Raw genomic sequence first — 17,867 nt, 5'->3', positions numbered from 1 at the left:
GGCCTCATTAAACAAGTAATTGGCAATCACAGAGTTCAATAGCCTACGAAAAACTTCATAGTATCGGTTTGCAGTAACATAAAAGAAGAAATTTCATGTTTATTTTCATACTAGTAAACACTTGTTTCGCTAGCTGTCGATAACTCTTAAAAAATTACAGTCACTGGAGTGAAATAAATAAAAAAAGAAGTATAAGTAGTGATATATCGCCATAGACAAGAAAGTTCCGTGTGTTTAATAATTGGCAAAACACTCTCCTCCTTGTGTGCTATCATTCACCAAACTTTCGTTTCGATGTCTCGAGCGGTTTACGAGATACGAGAGATGTTGCGAGTATTTTATTCTCGCGGACGTGAGATCGGAAGTGAGCGCGCTATATGGGATCCATTTTCAAATGGTTCAAATGGCTCTGAGCACTATGGGACTCAACTTCTGAGGTCATTAGTCCCCTAGAACTTAGAACTAGTTAAACCTAACTAACCTAAGGACATCACAAACATCCATGCCCGAGGCAGGATTCGAACCTGCGACCGTAGCGGTCTTGCGGTTCCAGACTGCAGCGCCTTTAACCGCACGGCCACTTCGGCCGGCTGGGATCCATTTTCTCGAGAATGGAGGCAGATAGAGATCTCCTCCCAAATCTAAACAAAAATTCAGCATGTTAGCTAAATTTCATACGCAGCAACATATAGTGTAATACGCAACAAACGCAAAATCATAGCGACCCCTAATTTTCGTTGCAACCTTTTTGAGTTTTGCGTAGTGTCTTACTAAAATGTGTACATCACAATAAGAATGGTCATTAGTGAGGTGATCAGCACTTCGTCACGAAGCTGACATATAACGCTACAAGTAAGCCAAAAATCATATATTTTCAGAGAATATTTTCTGTAAAATCGTTTGAGAAAGATAAGAGGTTGCGCGCGCTTCGGTTCAGCCAGCGCAGAGCGTCGCCAGTCGGCGCGTGCGAAGTATGGTGTACGCGTGGCAATATGCGCTGGACCCGCGCGACCCGTGCGGCACGTGCGTGTCGCGCTGTAGTGTCGTGTCACGTCACACGTGCTATACGCTTCTCAATTTGCGCCTAGCCGAGTTACACCGGCGTGAGGAGCGAGAGGGCTGCTAGCCTCCGCTCTCTGGGTGACATCGTCAGGTGGACTGCAAGCTGCCGTCCGCAGGGGCAGGGCCGCGGCGCCAATCCGCAGAGCTGCCTGTCGGCACTGAATGAGCTGCCCCTGGATGACGGCTGGAGCTGCTATGGCTACCTACAACTACGTTGGTCAGCCGCTTTCCTTCGGCGCTCTACATGTGGTGCACGAGTCGCACTTGTCGGAGAAATGGTTCACATGGCTCTGAGCACTATGCGACTTAACTTCTGAGGTCCTCAGTCGCCTAGAACTTAGAACCAATTAAACGTAACTAACTTAAGGACGTCACACACATTCATGCCCGAGGCAGGATTCGAACCTGCGGCTTGACGGAGAAGTCAGCCGTGTTCCGGGCCATAGGCATAGTTACCGTACGCATCAGCCACTTAGCCATGGCGCGAGTAGCATTGCTACTTATGCAAGGCCGGGCAACTGGACGCCGACATTGCAAATTCTGGCGTTCGCATTGGCGCTGACTCACGCTCGCTGTGCGGTGCCATCACTGAATTCATCGCAGGTCCGGCTGTATACCTTCGATGAAATACACTGAATTCATCGCAGGTCCGGCTGTGTACCTACGATGAAATAAAGTCACTGACACACTTGTGTTTCTCTGTGTTGTGTTGGCAGAAGAGCCAACACCGTGTTACTAGTGGAGGCCGAAAAGCACGCGTTTTAGCTCAAGCAGGCTGGCGTGAGGAGGGAAAGACTACTGACGTTAGGTCTGGAATATGACAAGGAATTAGAATTCAGAAAACGGACGTAATTAGTTTGATACTTAACTTTAATCCATTAATGATGAACGTCGCTCTTGACGGTACATGATTCACAATATTATCTGTTCCGAATAGTAACTGAATATAGCGCCTTGCTAGGTCGTAGCAAATGACGTAGCTGAAGGCTATGCTAAACTGTCGTCTTGGCAAATGAAAGCGTATGTAGACAGTGAACCATCTCTAGCAACGTCGGCTGTACAACTGGGGCGAGTGCTAGGGAGTCTCTCTAGACTAGACCTGCCGTGTGGCGGCGCTCGGTCTGAAATCACTGATAGTGGCGACACGCGGGTCCGACGTATACTAACGGACCGCGGCCGATTTAAAGGCTACCACCTAGCAAGTGTGGTGTCTGGCGGTGACACCACACTCTGCACGCTTTGGAGTGAATCATCCCCCTCACCTAAACCATATCTCTTGATCGTTCTGCCATACTACAGTCCCTGAGCTCGGGTGTTGTAATAGTTAGATCCCTTATCAGTTAGGGAGATTAGAGAATTTAAGAAGAGAAATGGATAATTTGGAGTTAGATATAGTGAGAATTAGGGAAGTGTGGTGGTAAAAAGAATAGGATTTCTGCCTGGGTGAGAACATGGTTTTAAATACAAAATCAAATAATGAAAACGCAGGAATAGGTCTAATAGTGAATAAGAATACAGGACTAATCGTAAGCTATTATGAATGCGTTATCATAGACAAGATAGACACAAAACCAACATTAACCACAGGAATACTAATGTATATCCCAACTAGCTCCGCAGATGATGAAGAGACTGAAGCAGTGTATGATGAGATAAAAGGAATTGTTCAGTTAGTTATGGGAGAGAAAATTTAATTGTGATGGGGAACTGGAATTCGATGTAGGAAAAGGGAGAGAAGGAAAAATATGTAGTGTAGCACACCCCACCTGCCCAGAACACTATCACAACTGTTCAGTCAATAGCCAACAATATTACTGCAACCTGGGACATTTTGCGCTGTTGTGCTTAGCGGGGCGCGCTCTAGTGGGAAAGTTGTGTACGCGCTGACTACGCGGAACTATGTACACAACAGAAGGAAACGGAACAGGCAAAAAGGAATAGTCGTCTAAAAGAAGGCACTGAAAGAAAGAACTAAATGACTCAGCAGGTATGCTATAGGCCAATGCATTGCTGTATAAATGTGCAGAACTACCCGAAAAGTGAATACTGCCTGTAGGAAGATTAAAGAGACCTTTGGAGAAAGGGTAAGCAACTAGAGACCTCAGATGGCTAGGCTATACTAAGCAAAGAACGGAAAGCTGAAAGGTGAAAGAAATACACTAAGATGACGAAAGTCATAGGATACCCCCTTTTGTCCAGCATAGTGCAGCAGGTCGAAGTGACAAAGACTCAACAAGTCTTTGGAACTCCTCTGCAGAAATATTGAGTCATGCTACGTCCATAGCCGTCCACACTGCGAAAGTGTCACCGGTGCAGGATTTTGTGTGCGAACTGGCCTTTTGATTATATCCCAAAAATGTTCAATGGGACTCGAGTCGGGAGATCCAGGTGGCCAAATAATTCGCTCGAATTGTCCAGAATGTTTTTCAAACCAGTCACGAACAACTATGGTCTGGTGACATGGCGCATAGTCGTCTTTAAAAATTCCAGCGATGTCTGAGAGCCGGCCGCGGTGGTCTAGCGGTTCTAGGCGCTCAGTCGGGAACCGCGCGACTGCTACGGTCGCAGGTTCGAATCCTGCCTCTGGAATGGATGTGTATGATGTCCTTAGGTTAGTTAGGTTTAAGTAGTTCTAAGTTCTAGGGGACTGATGACCACCGAAGTTAAGTCCCATAGTGCTCAGAGCCATTTGAACCATTTTTTTGATGTCTGAGAATGTCGCTGAAAATGGTCTACAGGTAGCAGAACATAAACATTTCCAGTAAGTGATAGTCTCAGTTCTACCAGAGGTCCAGTCCATATCATGTAAACACAGCTCACACCATTATGGAGCCACCACAAGCTTGCACAGTGCCTTGTTGACAACTTGGGTCCATGGTTTCATGGGGTCTGCCCCACGCTCTAACACTACCATCACCTCATACCAACTGAAACAGAGACTTATCTGACTAGGTCACGGTTTCCCAGTCGTCTAGGGTCCAAAGCATGCGGTCACGAGCCCAGGAGAAGCGCTGCAGACGATGACGTACTGTTAGCAAAGGCACTTGCGTCAGTTTTCTACTGCCAAAGCCCATTAACCTCATATTTCGTCGTGCTGACCTAACAGATACGTTCGTCTTATTTCCCACATTAATTTCTGCGGTTATTTCACGCTGTGTTGGGTTGTATGTTACTACGGACAACTCTACGCAAACGCTCTGCTCTGAGTCGTTACGTGAAGGCCGTCGGCTACTGCGTTCTCTGTTGTGGGAGGTAATGCCTGAAATGTGGTATTCTCTGCACTCTTTTGACACTGTGGGTCTGGGAATACTGAATTTCGTAACGACTTTCCCACGCGTCTAGCTCCAATTACCAATCGATGCTCAAAGTGTTACTTCCCGCCGTGCAGTCATAATCACGTCAGAAAGCTTTTCATATGAATCATCTGAGTATAACTGACTTTTTGACAATACACTGCCCTTTTATACCTCGTGTACCCGGTATTACCGGCAGCTGTATACGTACGCTTTACATCCCCGTGACTTTTGTCACTCCAGAGTATATAGCCTTTCTTTAGAATATTCAGAGAGCGCACATTACAAAACGAGTGAAGAATTGTACTGCCTCCTGTAACGAACACGTCCCATAATGACCAAGATGGTACAGTTAGATATACACTCCTGGAAATTGAAATAAGAACACCGTGAATTCATTGTCCCAGGAAGGGGAAACTTTATTGACACATTCCTGGGGTCAGATACATCACATGATCACACTGACAGAACCACAGGCACATAGACACAGGCAACAGAGCATGCACAATGTCGGCACTAGTACAGTGTATATCCACCTTTCGCAGCAATGCAGGCTGCTATTCTCCCATGGAGACGATCGTAGAGATGCTGGATGTAGTCCTGTGGAACGGCTTGCCATGCCATTTCCACCTGGCGCCTCAGTTGGACCAGCGTTCGTGCTGGACGTGCAGACCGCGTGAGACGACGCTTCATCCAGTCCCAAACATGCTCAATGGGGGACAGATCCGGAGATCTTGCTGGCCAGGGTAGTTGACTTACACCTTCTAGAGCACGTTGGGTGGCACGGGATACATGCGGACGTGCATTGTCCTGTTGGAACAGCAAGTTCCCTTGCCGGTCTAGGAATGGTAGAACGATGGGTTCGATGACGGTTTGGATGTACCGTGCACTATTCAGTGTCCCCTCGACGATCACCAGTGGTGTACGGCCAGTGTAGGAGTTCGCTCCCCACACCATGATGCCGGGTGTTGGCCCTGTGTGCCTCGGTCGTATGCAGTCCTGATTGTGGCGCTCACCTGCACGGCGCCAAACACGCATACGACCATCATTGGCACCAAGGCAGAAGCGACTCTCATCGCTGAAGACGACACGTCTCCATTCGTCCCTCCATTCACGCCTGTCGCGACACCACTGGAGGCGGGCTGCACGATGTTGGGGCGTGAGCGGAAGACGGCCTAACGGTGTGCGGGACCGTAGCCCAGCTTCATGGAGACGGTTGCGAATGGTCCTCGCCGATACCCCAGGAGCAACAGTGTCCCTAATTTGCTGGGAAGTGGCGGTGCGGTCCCCTACGGCACTGCGTAGGATCCTACGGTCTTGGCGTGCATCCGTGCGTCGCTGCGGTCCGGTCCCAGGTCGACGGGCACGTGCACCTTCCGCCGACCACTGGCGACAACATCGATGTACTGTGGAGACCTCACGCCCCACGTGTTGAGCAATTCGGCGGTACGTCCACCCGGCCTCCCGCATGCCCACTATACGCCCTCGCTCAAAGTCCGTCAACTGCACATACGGTTCACGTCCACGCTGTCGCGGCATGCTACCAGCGTTAAAGACTGCGATGGAGCTCCGTATGCCACGGCAAACTGGCTGACACTGACGGCGGCGGTGCACAAATGCTGCGCAGCTAGCGCCATTCGACGGCCAACACCGCGGTTCCTGGTGTGTCCGCTGTGCCGTGCGTGTGATCATTGCTTGTACAGCCCTCTCGCAGTGTCCGGAGCAAGTATGGTGGGTCTGACACACCGGTGTCAATGTGTTCTTTTTTCCATTTCCAGGAGTGTATTTGGCCCTTTAGACCGGGTTCGAAGTGATGAGGTGTTTTTAAAAGCCGCGTAGCTGTATGAAGATGCTTTATTTGCAACTACTAGTTTCACGTGATTATAGACTATCTTCAGGCTTGTGTTCCAAGATGTTAGTTACTATTTCTGGTAGTTACTAGGATGTTTTTAGATTAATTTAGCAACTGTATAATTCTCGAATACTACTCCTTTGATAATTTTATAATAATGACGTACCAATGCAATGTAGACGCCAACGGCCTTGCCGCAGTGGTAACACCGGTTCCCGTCAGATCACCGAAGTTAAGCACTGTCGGGCTGGGCTAACACTTGGATGGGTGACCATCCGGTCTGCCGAGCGATGTTGGCAAACGGGGTGCACTCAACCCTTGTGAGGCAAACTGAGGAACTACTTGATTGAGAAGTAGCGGTTCTGGTCTCGGAAACTGACATACGGCCGGAGAGAGCGGTGTGCTGACCACAAGCCCTCCATATCCGCATCCACTGACGCCTGTGGGCTGAGGATGACACGGCGGCCGGTCGGTACCTCTGGGCCTTCATGGCCTGTTAGGGAGTGGTTTAGTTTAGTTTAGTTCTTAATGCAATTCCGACTATGTTTTACCTTTTTTTATATCTACAATAAACTACGGATTGTTGAGAGCTGTGTAATGCGGTTACCAGCCTAAGGTAGTTTTCCTCGTTATGATTTCCTCCTTGCAGCTGTTCATGTGTCTAATTTGTTTTACTCTTCGGCACCGTGGCATTCCGCTTTCCAGTGTATTGCTAGCCCCCAGGGGTTGCTAGCAATACGTTGGACGTATGCACATCATTCAGGATCTTAAGTTTCACATACATCAGTTTTATATGGCTAATGAACACAGAACCCAGTAATATACCCTACAGGGTGTTATCCGATAAGTTGTCTTTCATATTTCTTCCATTCTCAACAATTTGGTTCCATACCATAGTACTGGTTTTTAAATTACATCTTCCCATGTACATATAGCACTTTCCATGGACTTTAGGTAATGTTTAGACATTTTATCCCCGTTCACGTTGCTCTCCCCTTCATTATTTGTTCTTCTTCGCTTTTTTCTAGGCCTGGCTCATTAACAGTCATAATTTGTATACTTTTGGGGAAAAATCTTCTGGGTGTACTTAATTTTAATTATGACAACCCAACAACGTGGTCTGACTCTTAACGTGGAAAACTTCACTAATGCTGACCTCCGTAATTGACCATCTACACAACGGAAATATAATCATAGTGAGTACTTGTCACTGTTTTTGCTCCAACACTATCTATGTTACTGTATTTCACACATTTCATATTTTATAAACTTCACACAGTGATTTGTATCATCGGCAGATAAATTTGAATATGAGTCTATACTTCACCTTCATACAGCTATTCGGCTTTTGGAAACACTTCATCATTCTTGCCTTTTTTTAATTGAGACAATTTTATGATAATGGTTATTGAGTGTTGGTGGTTTTTTTTTCACAGCGTCTCTGAGCTGCAGTCACCTCCCTCCCCTCCCTCCCGAAAATTGTTTGTAGAATAAACAAGAACTTGAAGCTTTGTCGATTACGTAATTCTAGCAGAGACAGCAAAAGACTTGGAATTGCATTTGGACGGAATGAGCAGTGTTTTTAAAAGAGGATGTAAATTGAACATCAACAAAAGCAAAACACGGGCAATGAAATTTAATCGAATTAATACAATTAATGCTGAAGAGATTAGATATAGAAATGAGTTGCAGAAAGTAGTAGGCAAGTTTAGCTAGTTGGACAACAAACTTATTGGTGGTGGCCGAAGTACAGATGATGTATAACGAACACCAGCTATAGCAAGGAAGGTATTTCTGAAAAACAGGAATTTTTCAACACTAAATACATATTTAAGTCACAGGAAGTCTATTCTGAATGTATTTGTCTAGAGTGTAGCCTTATTTGCAAACGAAATGCGAATGATAAGCAGCCCAGACAAGAAGGGAGTAGAATCTTTTGAAACGTAATGCTTCAAATGAATGCTGAATATTAAATAGGAAGATCGTGTGACTAATGAGGAGATACTGAAACAATTGGGAACAAAGAAATTTACGACAGTTATGATTAATAGGAGGGACCGATTGATAAGACACAAGCTGTGGCATCAAGGAATTGTCAATTCAGTAAGGAATGTGTGAGGGGGGGGGGGGGGGGGGACTAAGATGGAGACTAAGGCCTGAACGCATAAAATGGGTTGAGGGATATAGGGTGATAGACTAGTGTGGAAAAGTCGAGCAAACCAGTTTTCAGACAGAAGACCACACACAACAAGACCACCATCAAGATTACTGGTTGAGAAGAGAACTGGTACAGTTTTGATCGCTCGGGCTAATGATTTGTCTGTTAGAATATGTGATACACTAAAATATGCTCAATTGGTTGCTGACTTTGATACTTTACTTTCAGTCCCACGTCTGTGACAGTTATTGAAAATGCATCCCTCATAATTAAAGCTGTCTGTCCTTCTGAATGAGGCAGAACGTCATCCGTCTCCATGACTAATTTACAGTCCTTCGTTTAGTGTCATGTAGCTGTATGTACCGCCATGTAAGTGAGATTTGCTTTGCTTTTAATATTTATGACCATGTCATCTGTAACTTACACAATCCAGAAACTTTTATTTTTTTTCCATATCCTTCGTGGAAACAACTAATGGTTGTTAGGACGTATGTTTAACTCTAGTTTGTGAGATATTTCTATTTTTCAAAATGTTTCTTAAAGAAAATGGGTACATTTATTTCACTGTACTCTCATAGAGGAAAATAACTAAACTTTCATGAGTCACAAGAGCTATTGATTCTCTGCTGAATTCCTAGCAGTAATTGCCCAACATTGATACACTCCACAGACAGTAGTATTTTGTCACAGCACTGTAGACGGGACTGCTAAATAACGTTATTCTCTGTGTCGCAGCTAAGTGGAGGAACAGCGGTTCATTGTTCACTTAAAGAAAAAGCTCGTATGGTTTCCATCTACGGCAAGTTACGTGGGAACGTTCGTATTCACCGAGCTACTTACGCTGATAGCACTTCCAATACATAAAAACTGAACATCCCTTTGGTCGTTTCAGAGAGGTAACCAACCTGGGCGGGAGCGGGATGTTCGTACACTAGTTCCGGACCGACAGGGAACGACGGGTACGATAATCAAGAGGTAACAGTACGAATGGAAGAGCAAGAACGAAGTAGTCGGATTAAGAAAGGCGTAAAAGGCTGTACACGCCAGTGGCCATCTGTCGGATAGAGCATAAAACGTGATTCATCGGAAAAGATGTTCTGTCGCCACTGTTCAGTTGCTCAATAGTCGCATGTCTATTCGCCTGTACACAAGTCCACAGTAGTTTTTCACCCCTGTCATCTACGGATCATGGTACGCCACAGTTACTTCGGTGCCGGTTTTGGATAGCGCCAGTTTGCCACACATGGTTTATGTTACAACGACGACACGGTAACAGTTTACAAACTTAGTCGTTTCGGAAATGCTACCATACCTGGCCCGATAGACAATAATTATGCCCTTTTGGACGTCAGAAAAATCGCTCCGTTTCCGCAGTACAACAACGACTCCACTGTCTTCCGTATCCCCTGACATGCTTTGAACATCGGTCGTGGTCACATTAAGGGGAGTATCAATGCCCTATCCAGATAACGTGAAATTTAACATATTTATATGCCGTTTTCTCAGGAACTATCCAAAGTAATAAAACAATACTTTGCCAAGATATGAATTTTTTAACGAAGGCGTTCTAAAATTATTTAAGTTTTTAATAAATATTTGTAAGCTCAAACTATGACTGCTATCTTTACCACTGCAAATTCACAAAAGCGTGATAATATTGTCAATAAGAGATAAAAATTCAGAGCTATAGCTTAACTAGTTTCTGAGGTAATGGAAAACATTTGCAAAGAAAGTAGTTTTTCAGAAATCGCACATGACAGTTGAAGTAAAGGAAAATACACTACTGAATGAAGATACAGACTTAAACTCTCCGACTTTATAATCTTTATCTTCTTGAGAATCAACCAGATGCAGTCTCTTTCTCCGTCTGAGCGACCTTGCAGCTTCTGATGTATTTCTGACCATAATTTATGTCTTTGAGACTTGCTGTCTATTCAGTTCTTGTACGATTGCTTCTGTACTTTGGCTAGAAATAATTCTAAGTTGCTTCAGAACATTTATTCTTCCTGCACTTCCATCGCTGAAGGTGACCACAGTATCGTTGAGCCCAGTGTTTTCAAGCCCACAAATACGTTTTTGGGCAACCTGGTCCATACAACATTCTTGAAAGACTCATTTATATTTTTAGCTTTCCTGTGAGGTATTTTACAGGAGATATGGATGTGTTAGATATCTATATACTGGCTTATTATTGTTCCACGAGTTTTAGGTATGGAGTTTTATGGGTATATTCGGTTCCTGCTGCTCAGCTTGCCGTGTTTACGCCAATCAATTGGACTTGAAGTTTTGTAGAAAAACATTGCCAATCCTGCTCTCCTGATTCCTTCCAGGTTGTTTGTTTCCTTTCTAAGGGCTTGGTCATAGTATTCATTTAGCTGCTTGATGGTTTTGTAAGTCATAAGTCCTGTAATAGTCTCGCCGTCTTCAGGCTTTTGACTAGAAAAATTCTGCCTGATTTCCGCAGTCGGGTACCAATTCGTTTCTGCACATGACAGACACATTCTAACTTTTGTAGTGTTAGGTCATCATAGGGCATGCTATCAACTTTTGATTTTAATGGACTGGAATCACCGTCACCCAGCTGAGGAGTTGCGGCACTTACTATTCCTCAACTAAATCCCTCATATTTTTTATGACAGTTGTGTTCATTCATTTGTTTCTTTTCACTGTTGATACTCACTTTGGAGCATCAGTTGCAATGTTTTGGCAACGATTCAGTATCAAGCATCTACCCAGTATCAATACTTATTGCAGCTGTACAAGAAGTTTTATATTGATGGCCGCTTTTCTGCTATGATCCGCCAAATGCAATAGAAGTGTCGTAACTACCGTTACTTTCTTCAACTGCTTGAGCTGTTGCAAATGTCATTGATTCTTCTGAAGTTACTTTTACTGTTTCCCACAAAGCATCAGTATATTTCGAAACATTAGTAGGGGAGAATGACAGATTCATAACAGCACACAAACTTTTTCCAGGCCTGGGGCCTTTACCGATGTATCTCAGCCCATATAAATAAGTGAAGTTCGTCTCAAAATATAGTACTGTTTCTTGATTTTTCAGATATTCAAAATTCTTCCTTACTCTTACAACTCGAACAAGAGACTTCCAAACTAAGAACTAAATAGTTTCTCTTGAAGACTTCCTCAGAAATTCTTATCTCTTCAAGCACACAAATTACAGCATGCAGTATGCTCAAACATTGCATTTAGTACACTTAAACCTAATATGAAAATAGCACTGGCACGGGTTTCACTGTAACTTCATTACTGTTCAAAAGCTTCTTCCTGGAAGCACTTAATGGTGAAGTACTCTGTTCAGAGTTGCTCGTCCTAACCTCATTCTCTGGCTGAAAACTTCTAACAAGACATGTTCTCTACAATCTATTTCCCTTCCTTCTTTTCTTCTTAATATTCACTTGATGGAGTCAGGAGTCATATTAAAAAGAGAAACACAACTCTATGAGCAGCAAGTCCAAATATACACAACGAAAGGTGTAAAGCGCGTTACAAAAGTGTGGATGATACCATGCATTATACTACAAACAGGAAGTGATATCACAGCAACGAGTGAAGCCAGCCTATACAGTAGGATGTTTACTATAAATCAACATACATAACCGCCTTCTACAGTAAACAGTCCCTCAGTTCCTGAGATATCTTGTAACTGAACCAGTGCTCATTGAACCTGTAGAAATCACTTGTACAATAAATTATTTCAAAATATTTAGTTATCCAAAATCAACGAATCATACATCAAATTAGAGAGAAAAACCCAAACACAGTTTGCCATTAGAAAAAGAAATAAAAATTCATATTTTATACCCACAGCACTTTTTGTGCTCCCATTAGTGTGACAGGACCATGTATAACATAGTTAAACTGGTAATGCTCACTCTTATGATTAAGTTTGTTAAAGAATGACACCAGATATATTAAATTACATGTTAAAAGTAGTGAATGACTATTAATAGTGACAGAATGTACTGCATTTTTTTGTGTTTAGACTGTTACTATACATTAGAAAGTCTGGCGATTACAATTTTACATTAACGTACATTTACTGAGTCCATGTCAACTGTTCTAAGCATTCTTTAACGTATGAAAGAATATATGTATCTAATATCTCGTACAACACATTTTAGCCTATATAAATAAGGCTTAAAAAAAGAAAATTCAATGTTTAAAATATCTTATTTGTGGGAAACAAACACTGAAATTCAGAGAAAAGTTCCAATGTTTTTAATACTGCTGACACTTTATTCTGCAGTTTCATATTAGGCATTGTCTTATAAAATTATAAATGCAATTATTCTGGCTATCTAAAAAGTTTCTAGCACTTTTCTGACATTGGTTGTTTTTGTACTGAAATAGTTTCAGTGACTTTTATCATATTGGGTGTTGTCTTTATGAGATTTATTAAGTATGAAATATGCCTATTTTTGCTGTTTTAGACATCACAACAAAATCAGATACTTCTATAATTGCAACTTGTGAATGTTCTACATTTCACTCTTTCCGCCATATGTTAATATGAAGAGAGACAATGTTAGATAATACTATTTTTTACATTATATGAAACCATTCCCATATAAAATCGTGACTATATTTATTAGTCCATATTAGAGGAAGACGAAATAACTCTTTAACACTCAAATAAAAAGTTTTTTCTCACTCTGTAACTTTCTGCATCATCACTTTCATGTAATAAGTACTTGGTTTTTTTTTGGGGGGGGGGGGAAGGAGACCAGACAGCGAGGTCATCGGTCTCATCGGATTAGGGAAGGAAGTCGGCCGTGCCCTTTCAAAGGAACTATCCTGGTATTGGCCTGGAGCGATTTAGGGAAATCACAGAAAATCTAAATCAGGATGGCCGGACGCGGGATTGAACCGTAGTTCTCCCGAATGCGAGTCCAGTGTCTAACCACTGCGCCACCTCGCTCGGTGTAATAAGTACTCTACCCAGTCTAATGAATGGCCTGGTAACAGATTATGATAAAATACTCTACTCGATGGATGTATAAAATGCATTAACAACTGTTGGTATTTGACCTTTCTTGAAGATAATAAAATATGTCTTCTAAAAATGGGTTGCAAGTCATGATTCACCATACGTTTACCTCTTATTGTTAGACTTAATATCCTGAACACCTTGTGGACTGAAGGAAAATTTATAGTACACATTCCCTGTCATTTACAGCTGTATCACAAGTATTTTATCTTTAATGAAGGAACTGACTCTCCCAAATTGTTTTGTTGTCTATGAACATAACATCGACAAAGATCACTGAAATTAAGAAAATCGTTCTGCTAAAGTTCGACTACATTTATCGTTGGTTTTATAAGAACTAATCTGATCGAATTAGCCCATTCCCTAGATGTAAAAATTTTGCAGATGTATTCCTTTTTTTTTCAGCTGCATGGATGGAGTCAGCTGACATGTAGTCATGACCAAGTTCAAGGAATTTATGTGTGTAATAACCTAATGCCTCCTATTATACCTTTTTCCCTCATGAAATATATTCATGGGAATGAGTGAAGCTAATATTCCCATTTCATCAACATGTGGACCTCAACGACTTTGTCTATTCTATATGTGAAAAACATGGAAGATCTTTCACCAATGTCTACACTGATTATTTTTACATGAAGATCTCATGTGTTTATGATACAACATAAGTTTTCCAGAAGACATGTCCTGTAGTCCCAGTTACTGTTAAACTTTAATTATATGTTTTCTTATTTATTTATTTATCTGTTGCTCCAGTTACAGTTACACTTGGTTATGTATTTATTTATCATGTAGCAATGACAGCAAATATTAAGAAATTAATATACTTAGCAATTATACATTTAAGGATTTAGATGCAAAGCCTATAGATTAGAATTTTGAAATTTATAATCTAATAACTATATCAAGGAGAACATTTAAACAACAAAATTAAGATTGTTAATTAATATAGATACATTTAATGAGAGTTCATTACCTAGTGAATGCCAGTTGATAGCAGAGGGAGCAACATTAATAAAGCCACTGAATCACTGAATGGTCCTGGACTTTTCTCACAGGGTAGTCTCTGATAATATGTTATACATTTTGTTCTTGTGGCCGACAGTCGCAAGCTGAAAAGCTTCGGAGTTCACAATTGTGCACTGTGCAGCTGCGCACCTGGTGTGACCAGTTCTTATCCTGCTCAGTCTTGTCCACTCACTTCTGTTTAAATCACACACTGCTAGACTGGCAGATGGAGCTTTAAAACCTTGATGTTTTGTTGTTGCAGCATTCCATCTCCTGCATCACTCTTCTTTAATGTCAAACTACTTCTTGTTTCTTCCATTACACCACAATAGAAAGCGTGATCTTTAATGGTGTGGAGGAGGGTAATTTAAGGCTGTATGAAATGGAACATCTTTGGTATAGTCAGGGTGAAACAGCTTCCTCTGTTCTTAACTGGTTGCTTCTTGGCGTTGCATTTCAGGTGGTGGAATGTTACCAATTCTGTGCAGCCATGGTATCTGTGTGGATTTTAGTGCACCCTTAATAATTCTCATTGATTGATTCAAACGGATGCCTAACTTCATTGTATAAGCACTGTCTTGCCATACCCGGGCACAGTATTCAGCTACTGGTTATACTAGTGTCAAAGGTGCAGCGCCTGGAGTGGATGCATGAACAGTTGTCTCGTTATGATGTTATTTCGGATCTTTAGCTTTCAGCTACTTTTTTCCAAGTGTATGTTATACATTAAAGACAGATCCAGTGGGGCATGAAGGTATTTAGGATTGAAATTGTGTCTAATCCTTTGTTGACAAAAGTTTGCATAGTGCAAATGGTTTGCAGTTCTGTTGTTTAGGTCGAATGTGCAGATTTCTGTCTTGGGTGCATTTGGCTGGAGTTTCCATGATTTTTAATATGTGTTGAGAGTTTCTCAACTCTCTAGACAATACATTTTCTATTTCCTGTTGTGCACTGGCTTGTATTGCTATGGCTAGGTCATCGGCAAGCGTTTAGTGTGTCATTGGTGTACAGGTTGAAGAGTGAGGGTGCTAGAACTGATCCTTGGGGAAGCCCATTTTTACAGTAAATGGCTTACTTGGGTTTTTTCCAAAGCCAACATTGAAGTGACGATTGGTTAACGTATTTCCCACAAATATCATCAGTTTCTTACTCGAGACATGCTTTTGTAGGTTCAGCAGTAGGCCACATAGCCATATCATTAGACTTTCGTTATGTTATACATAAAACTACTAAACCTACGTAGCTGATTGCGCAGTGTACCTAAAATTCCATGAAAAATTTACACAGAAGGTTATTGCATTAAGCCACAGATAGAATAGTACTGAATATGAAACAATTCTTCCTCAGTAATTGGTTATTGATCTTACAGTGTTTCATAAGTAGTTGCTAGATGAGAAGTATCTTTATCAACTGCTTCTCATCGAATGTTCCACAAATAAATAGTTTTGGAAAGGAGCCAACACGAAACAATTTATGATGATGGCTGTATCTTACAACTACAGTTTACAATACTAACATGTGTTAGCAATCCCAGCTACATAACAGCATGATTTGCTTTGAGGAATCTTTAGCATTGTGTTGACTTACAGACAGGATTGCTATTGTTTCAATATTTTCACTCAATACTGACCTACGGCATAAACGTTCTGGGCAGGGCAACTAAGGTCAAAATTATCTATTCTATAGCGCTGCACAGTAACAATACTGTGTACAGTTGTTAACCAAATATCTTGCAGTAGCCTTTTGGAGACTAAAGAATCTTATATGTACGTGGCAATGCATATAGTCCATAATAATATAAGTTGTTAATAAGAAGAGTGAATTTTTGGATGAATTGTGCAATTCTTAACCACAATATTTCGAGCTAAAATAAATTATATACTTACTGTACATCTTATCTAGGGTTTGGTATGCAATTTTTTAATCTGGTGAAAAAGTCTATAAGAGATTGCTGATAGACATCTGACAGGAAACTGGAAGCCCTCGGACAAAGTATAACAGCACCTTATTTGCCACTCCTTTTATAGCTTATCAGAGTATTGAGAACCAGTGATTTACATTCCATTTAACTCTAATGGTCACATTAAAAAGGTTTCAAATTTTGCCACAACACTGACTGCTGAAAGTGTTAAGTTACGACATTTTTTTATGTTTTAGATGTAAGCAGTAGTCTATGAGTAGTTACCATAATTGTCAGTATGACTAGCACTAATCATAATTTGTTGTTAGTGTTCTTTGCAAAGTAGATTGTAGTGATTGTGTCTGTAATTTCAGGAATAACTTATTCCTTTAACAAACCTGAAGGTTCTGTTTCATAACAAGTCTTAAACACTAGTGAATGAATGAATGAGTGAATTCAGATGTTAATCACAGTGTTTGCCTCTTCAGGTTGGTAATATCGTTGCGAGAGTCAACAACTTTTTTATTGTGTGGTCTGGTAGACCTACCTGCCGGCGCACAAGCGGTGCACGCAGCTTGGACATGGCCTTTTCCTGCAGCTGGTGCAGCTGTGCCTCCTTCTCTGACACCAGTCGGCGCGCAGTGCTCAGGCGCAGCCGCAGCTCCTCCTCCACTTCAGTACAGTGGAGCTCAGCCTCCAGCTGACACCGCACCTGTGCCCACAGCTTAGTCAGTCTACAGTTGACATAAAAAGCCATAGATAGCGTATTTTCAAGACCTCTGACTGAGGTAGTAGCCAGTCGTCTGGCGTGTTGTAATTGTACCGGCTCCAGTCAGGTTCTGTCACTAATGTGGCTGGATTCTAAGGAATGCTCACCTATGAAAATAATGCGTGGCTCTCCGACGTCCCCAAATTTTTTCAACAGTTTAAAATCCTTGAACTTCATGCAGTCTGCCTTGCATTCCGTATACCTTGTCCACACCTATCGGTATCCTGCACCAGCTGGTTAAGTTCCGACTCTTCCTCCAACACCTCCAATATCTTCATCATTCCCATCTCTCATACAACATCAATCCCCAACACACCACTGTATCCCTTAGCCTTAAGAATCCAAATGACTGTAAGCACTATGGGACTTGACATCTGAGGTCATCAGTCCCCTAGACTTAGAACTACTTAAAGCTAACTAGCCTAAGGACATCACACACTTCCATGCCTGAGGCAGGATTCGAACCTGTGACCGTAGCAGCAGCGCGGTTCTGGACTGAAGCGCCTAGAACCGCTCGGCCACAGCGGCCGGCCCTTAAGAATCCAAGCACCCCATATCCTTTCCCATACTAACTTCCATCACAACCTCCCCTTCTCCGCCCCAGATCATGAAGTCATTGTTAACATCTACCCAACATAGCAGTCATAACCTATACTATATATTCTACTCGAAATGACGGCTCTACCCTAATCTTTCCCTCCATAACTGCAATTCCACCCACCTTCTATCACCTACATCCCGTCTCATAACCCTTTACAATACTTAGGATTCTTTCGTAAATCACTTCATCTCCAGAGCCATCCGCATCGAAATCACT

General features: G+C 42.2%; 1 protein-coding gene and 1 pseudogene across 1 annotated transcript in view; one reads left to right on the top strand and one right to left on the bottom strand.

Moving 5' to 3' along the window:
* Nucleotides 1–17,867, bottom strand: part of LOC126204261 (cilia- and flagella-associated protein 251-like) — a 181,378-nt gene that overhangs the window by 18,045 nt on the left and 145,466 nt on the right. Inside the window, exon 7 of the mRNA XM_049938651.1 lies at nt 16,829–16,993. Within this exon, the coding sequence (XP_049794608.1) occupies nt 16,829–16,993 (165 nt within the window). The remainder of the gene's footprint in view (nt 1–16,828; nt 16,994–17,867) is intronic.
* LOC126204526 (5S ribosomal RNA) lies at nt 6,389–6,506 on the top strand (annotated as a pseudogene).

Source organism: Schistocerca nitens, chromosome 9 (assembly GCF_023898315.1).
Source record: "Schistocerca nitens isolate TAMUIC-IGC-003100 chromosome 9, iqSchNite1.1, whole genome shotgun sequence".
In the NCBI taxonomy this organism is placed as follows: Eukaryota; Metazoa; Arthropoda; class Insecta; order Orthoptera; family Acrididae; genus Schistocerca; species Schistocerca nitens.
The sequence above is the reverse complement of the archived record's forward strand: the minus strand, read 5'-3'. Positions and strand labels throughout refer to the sequence as shown.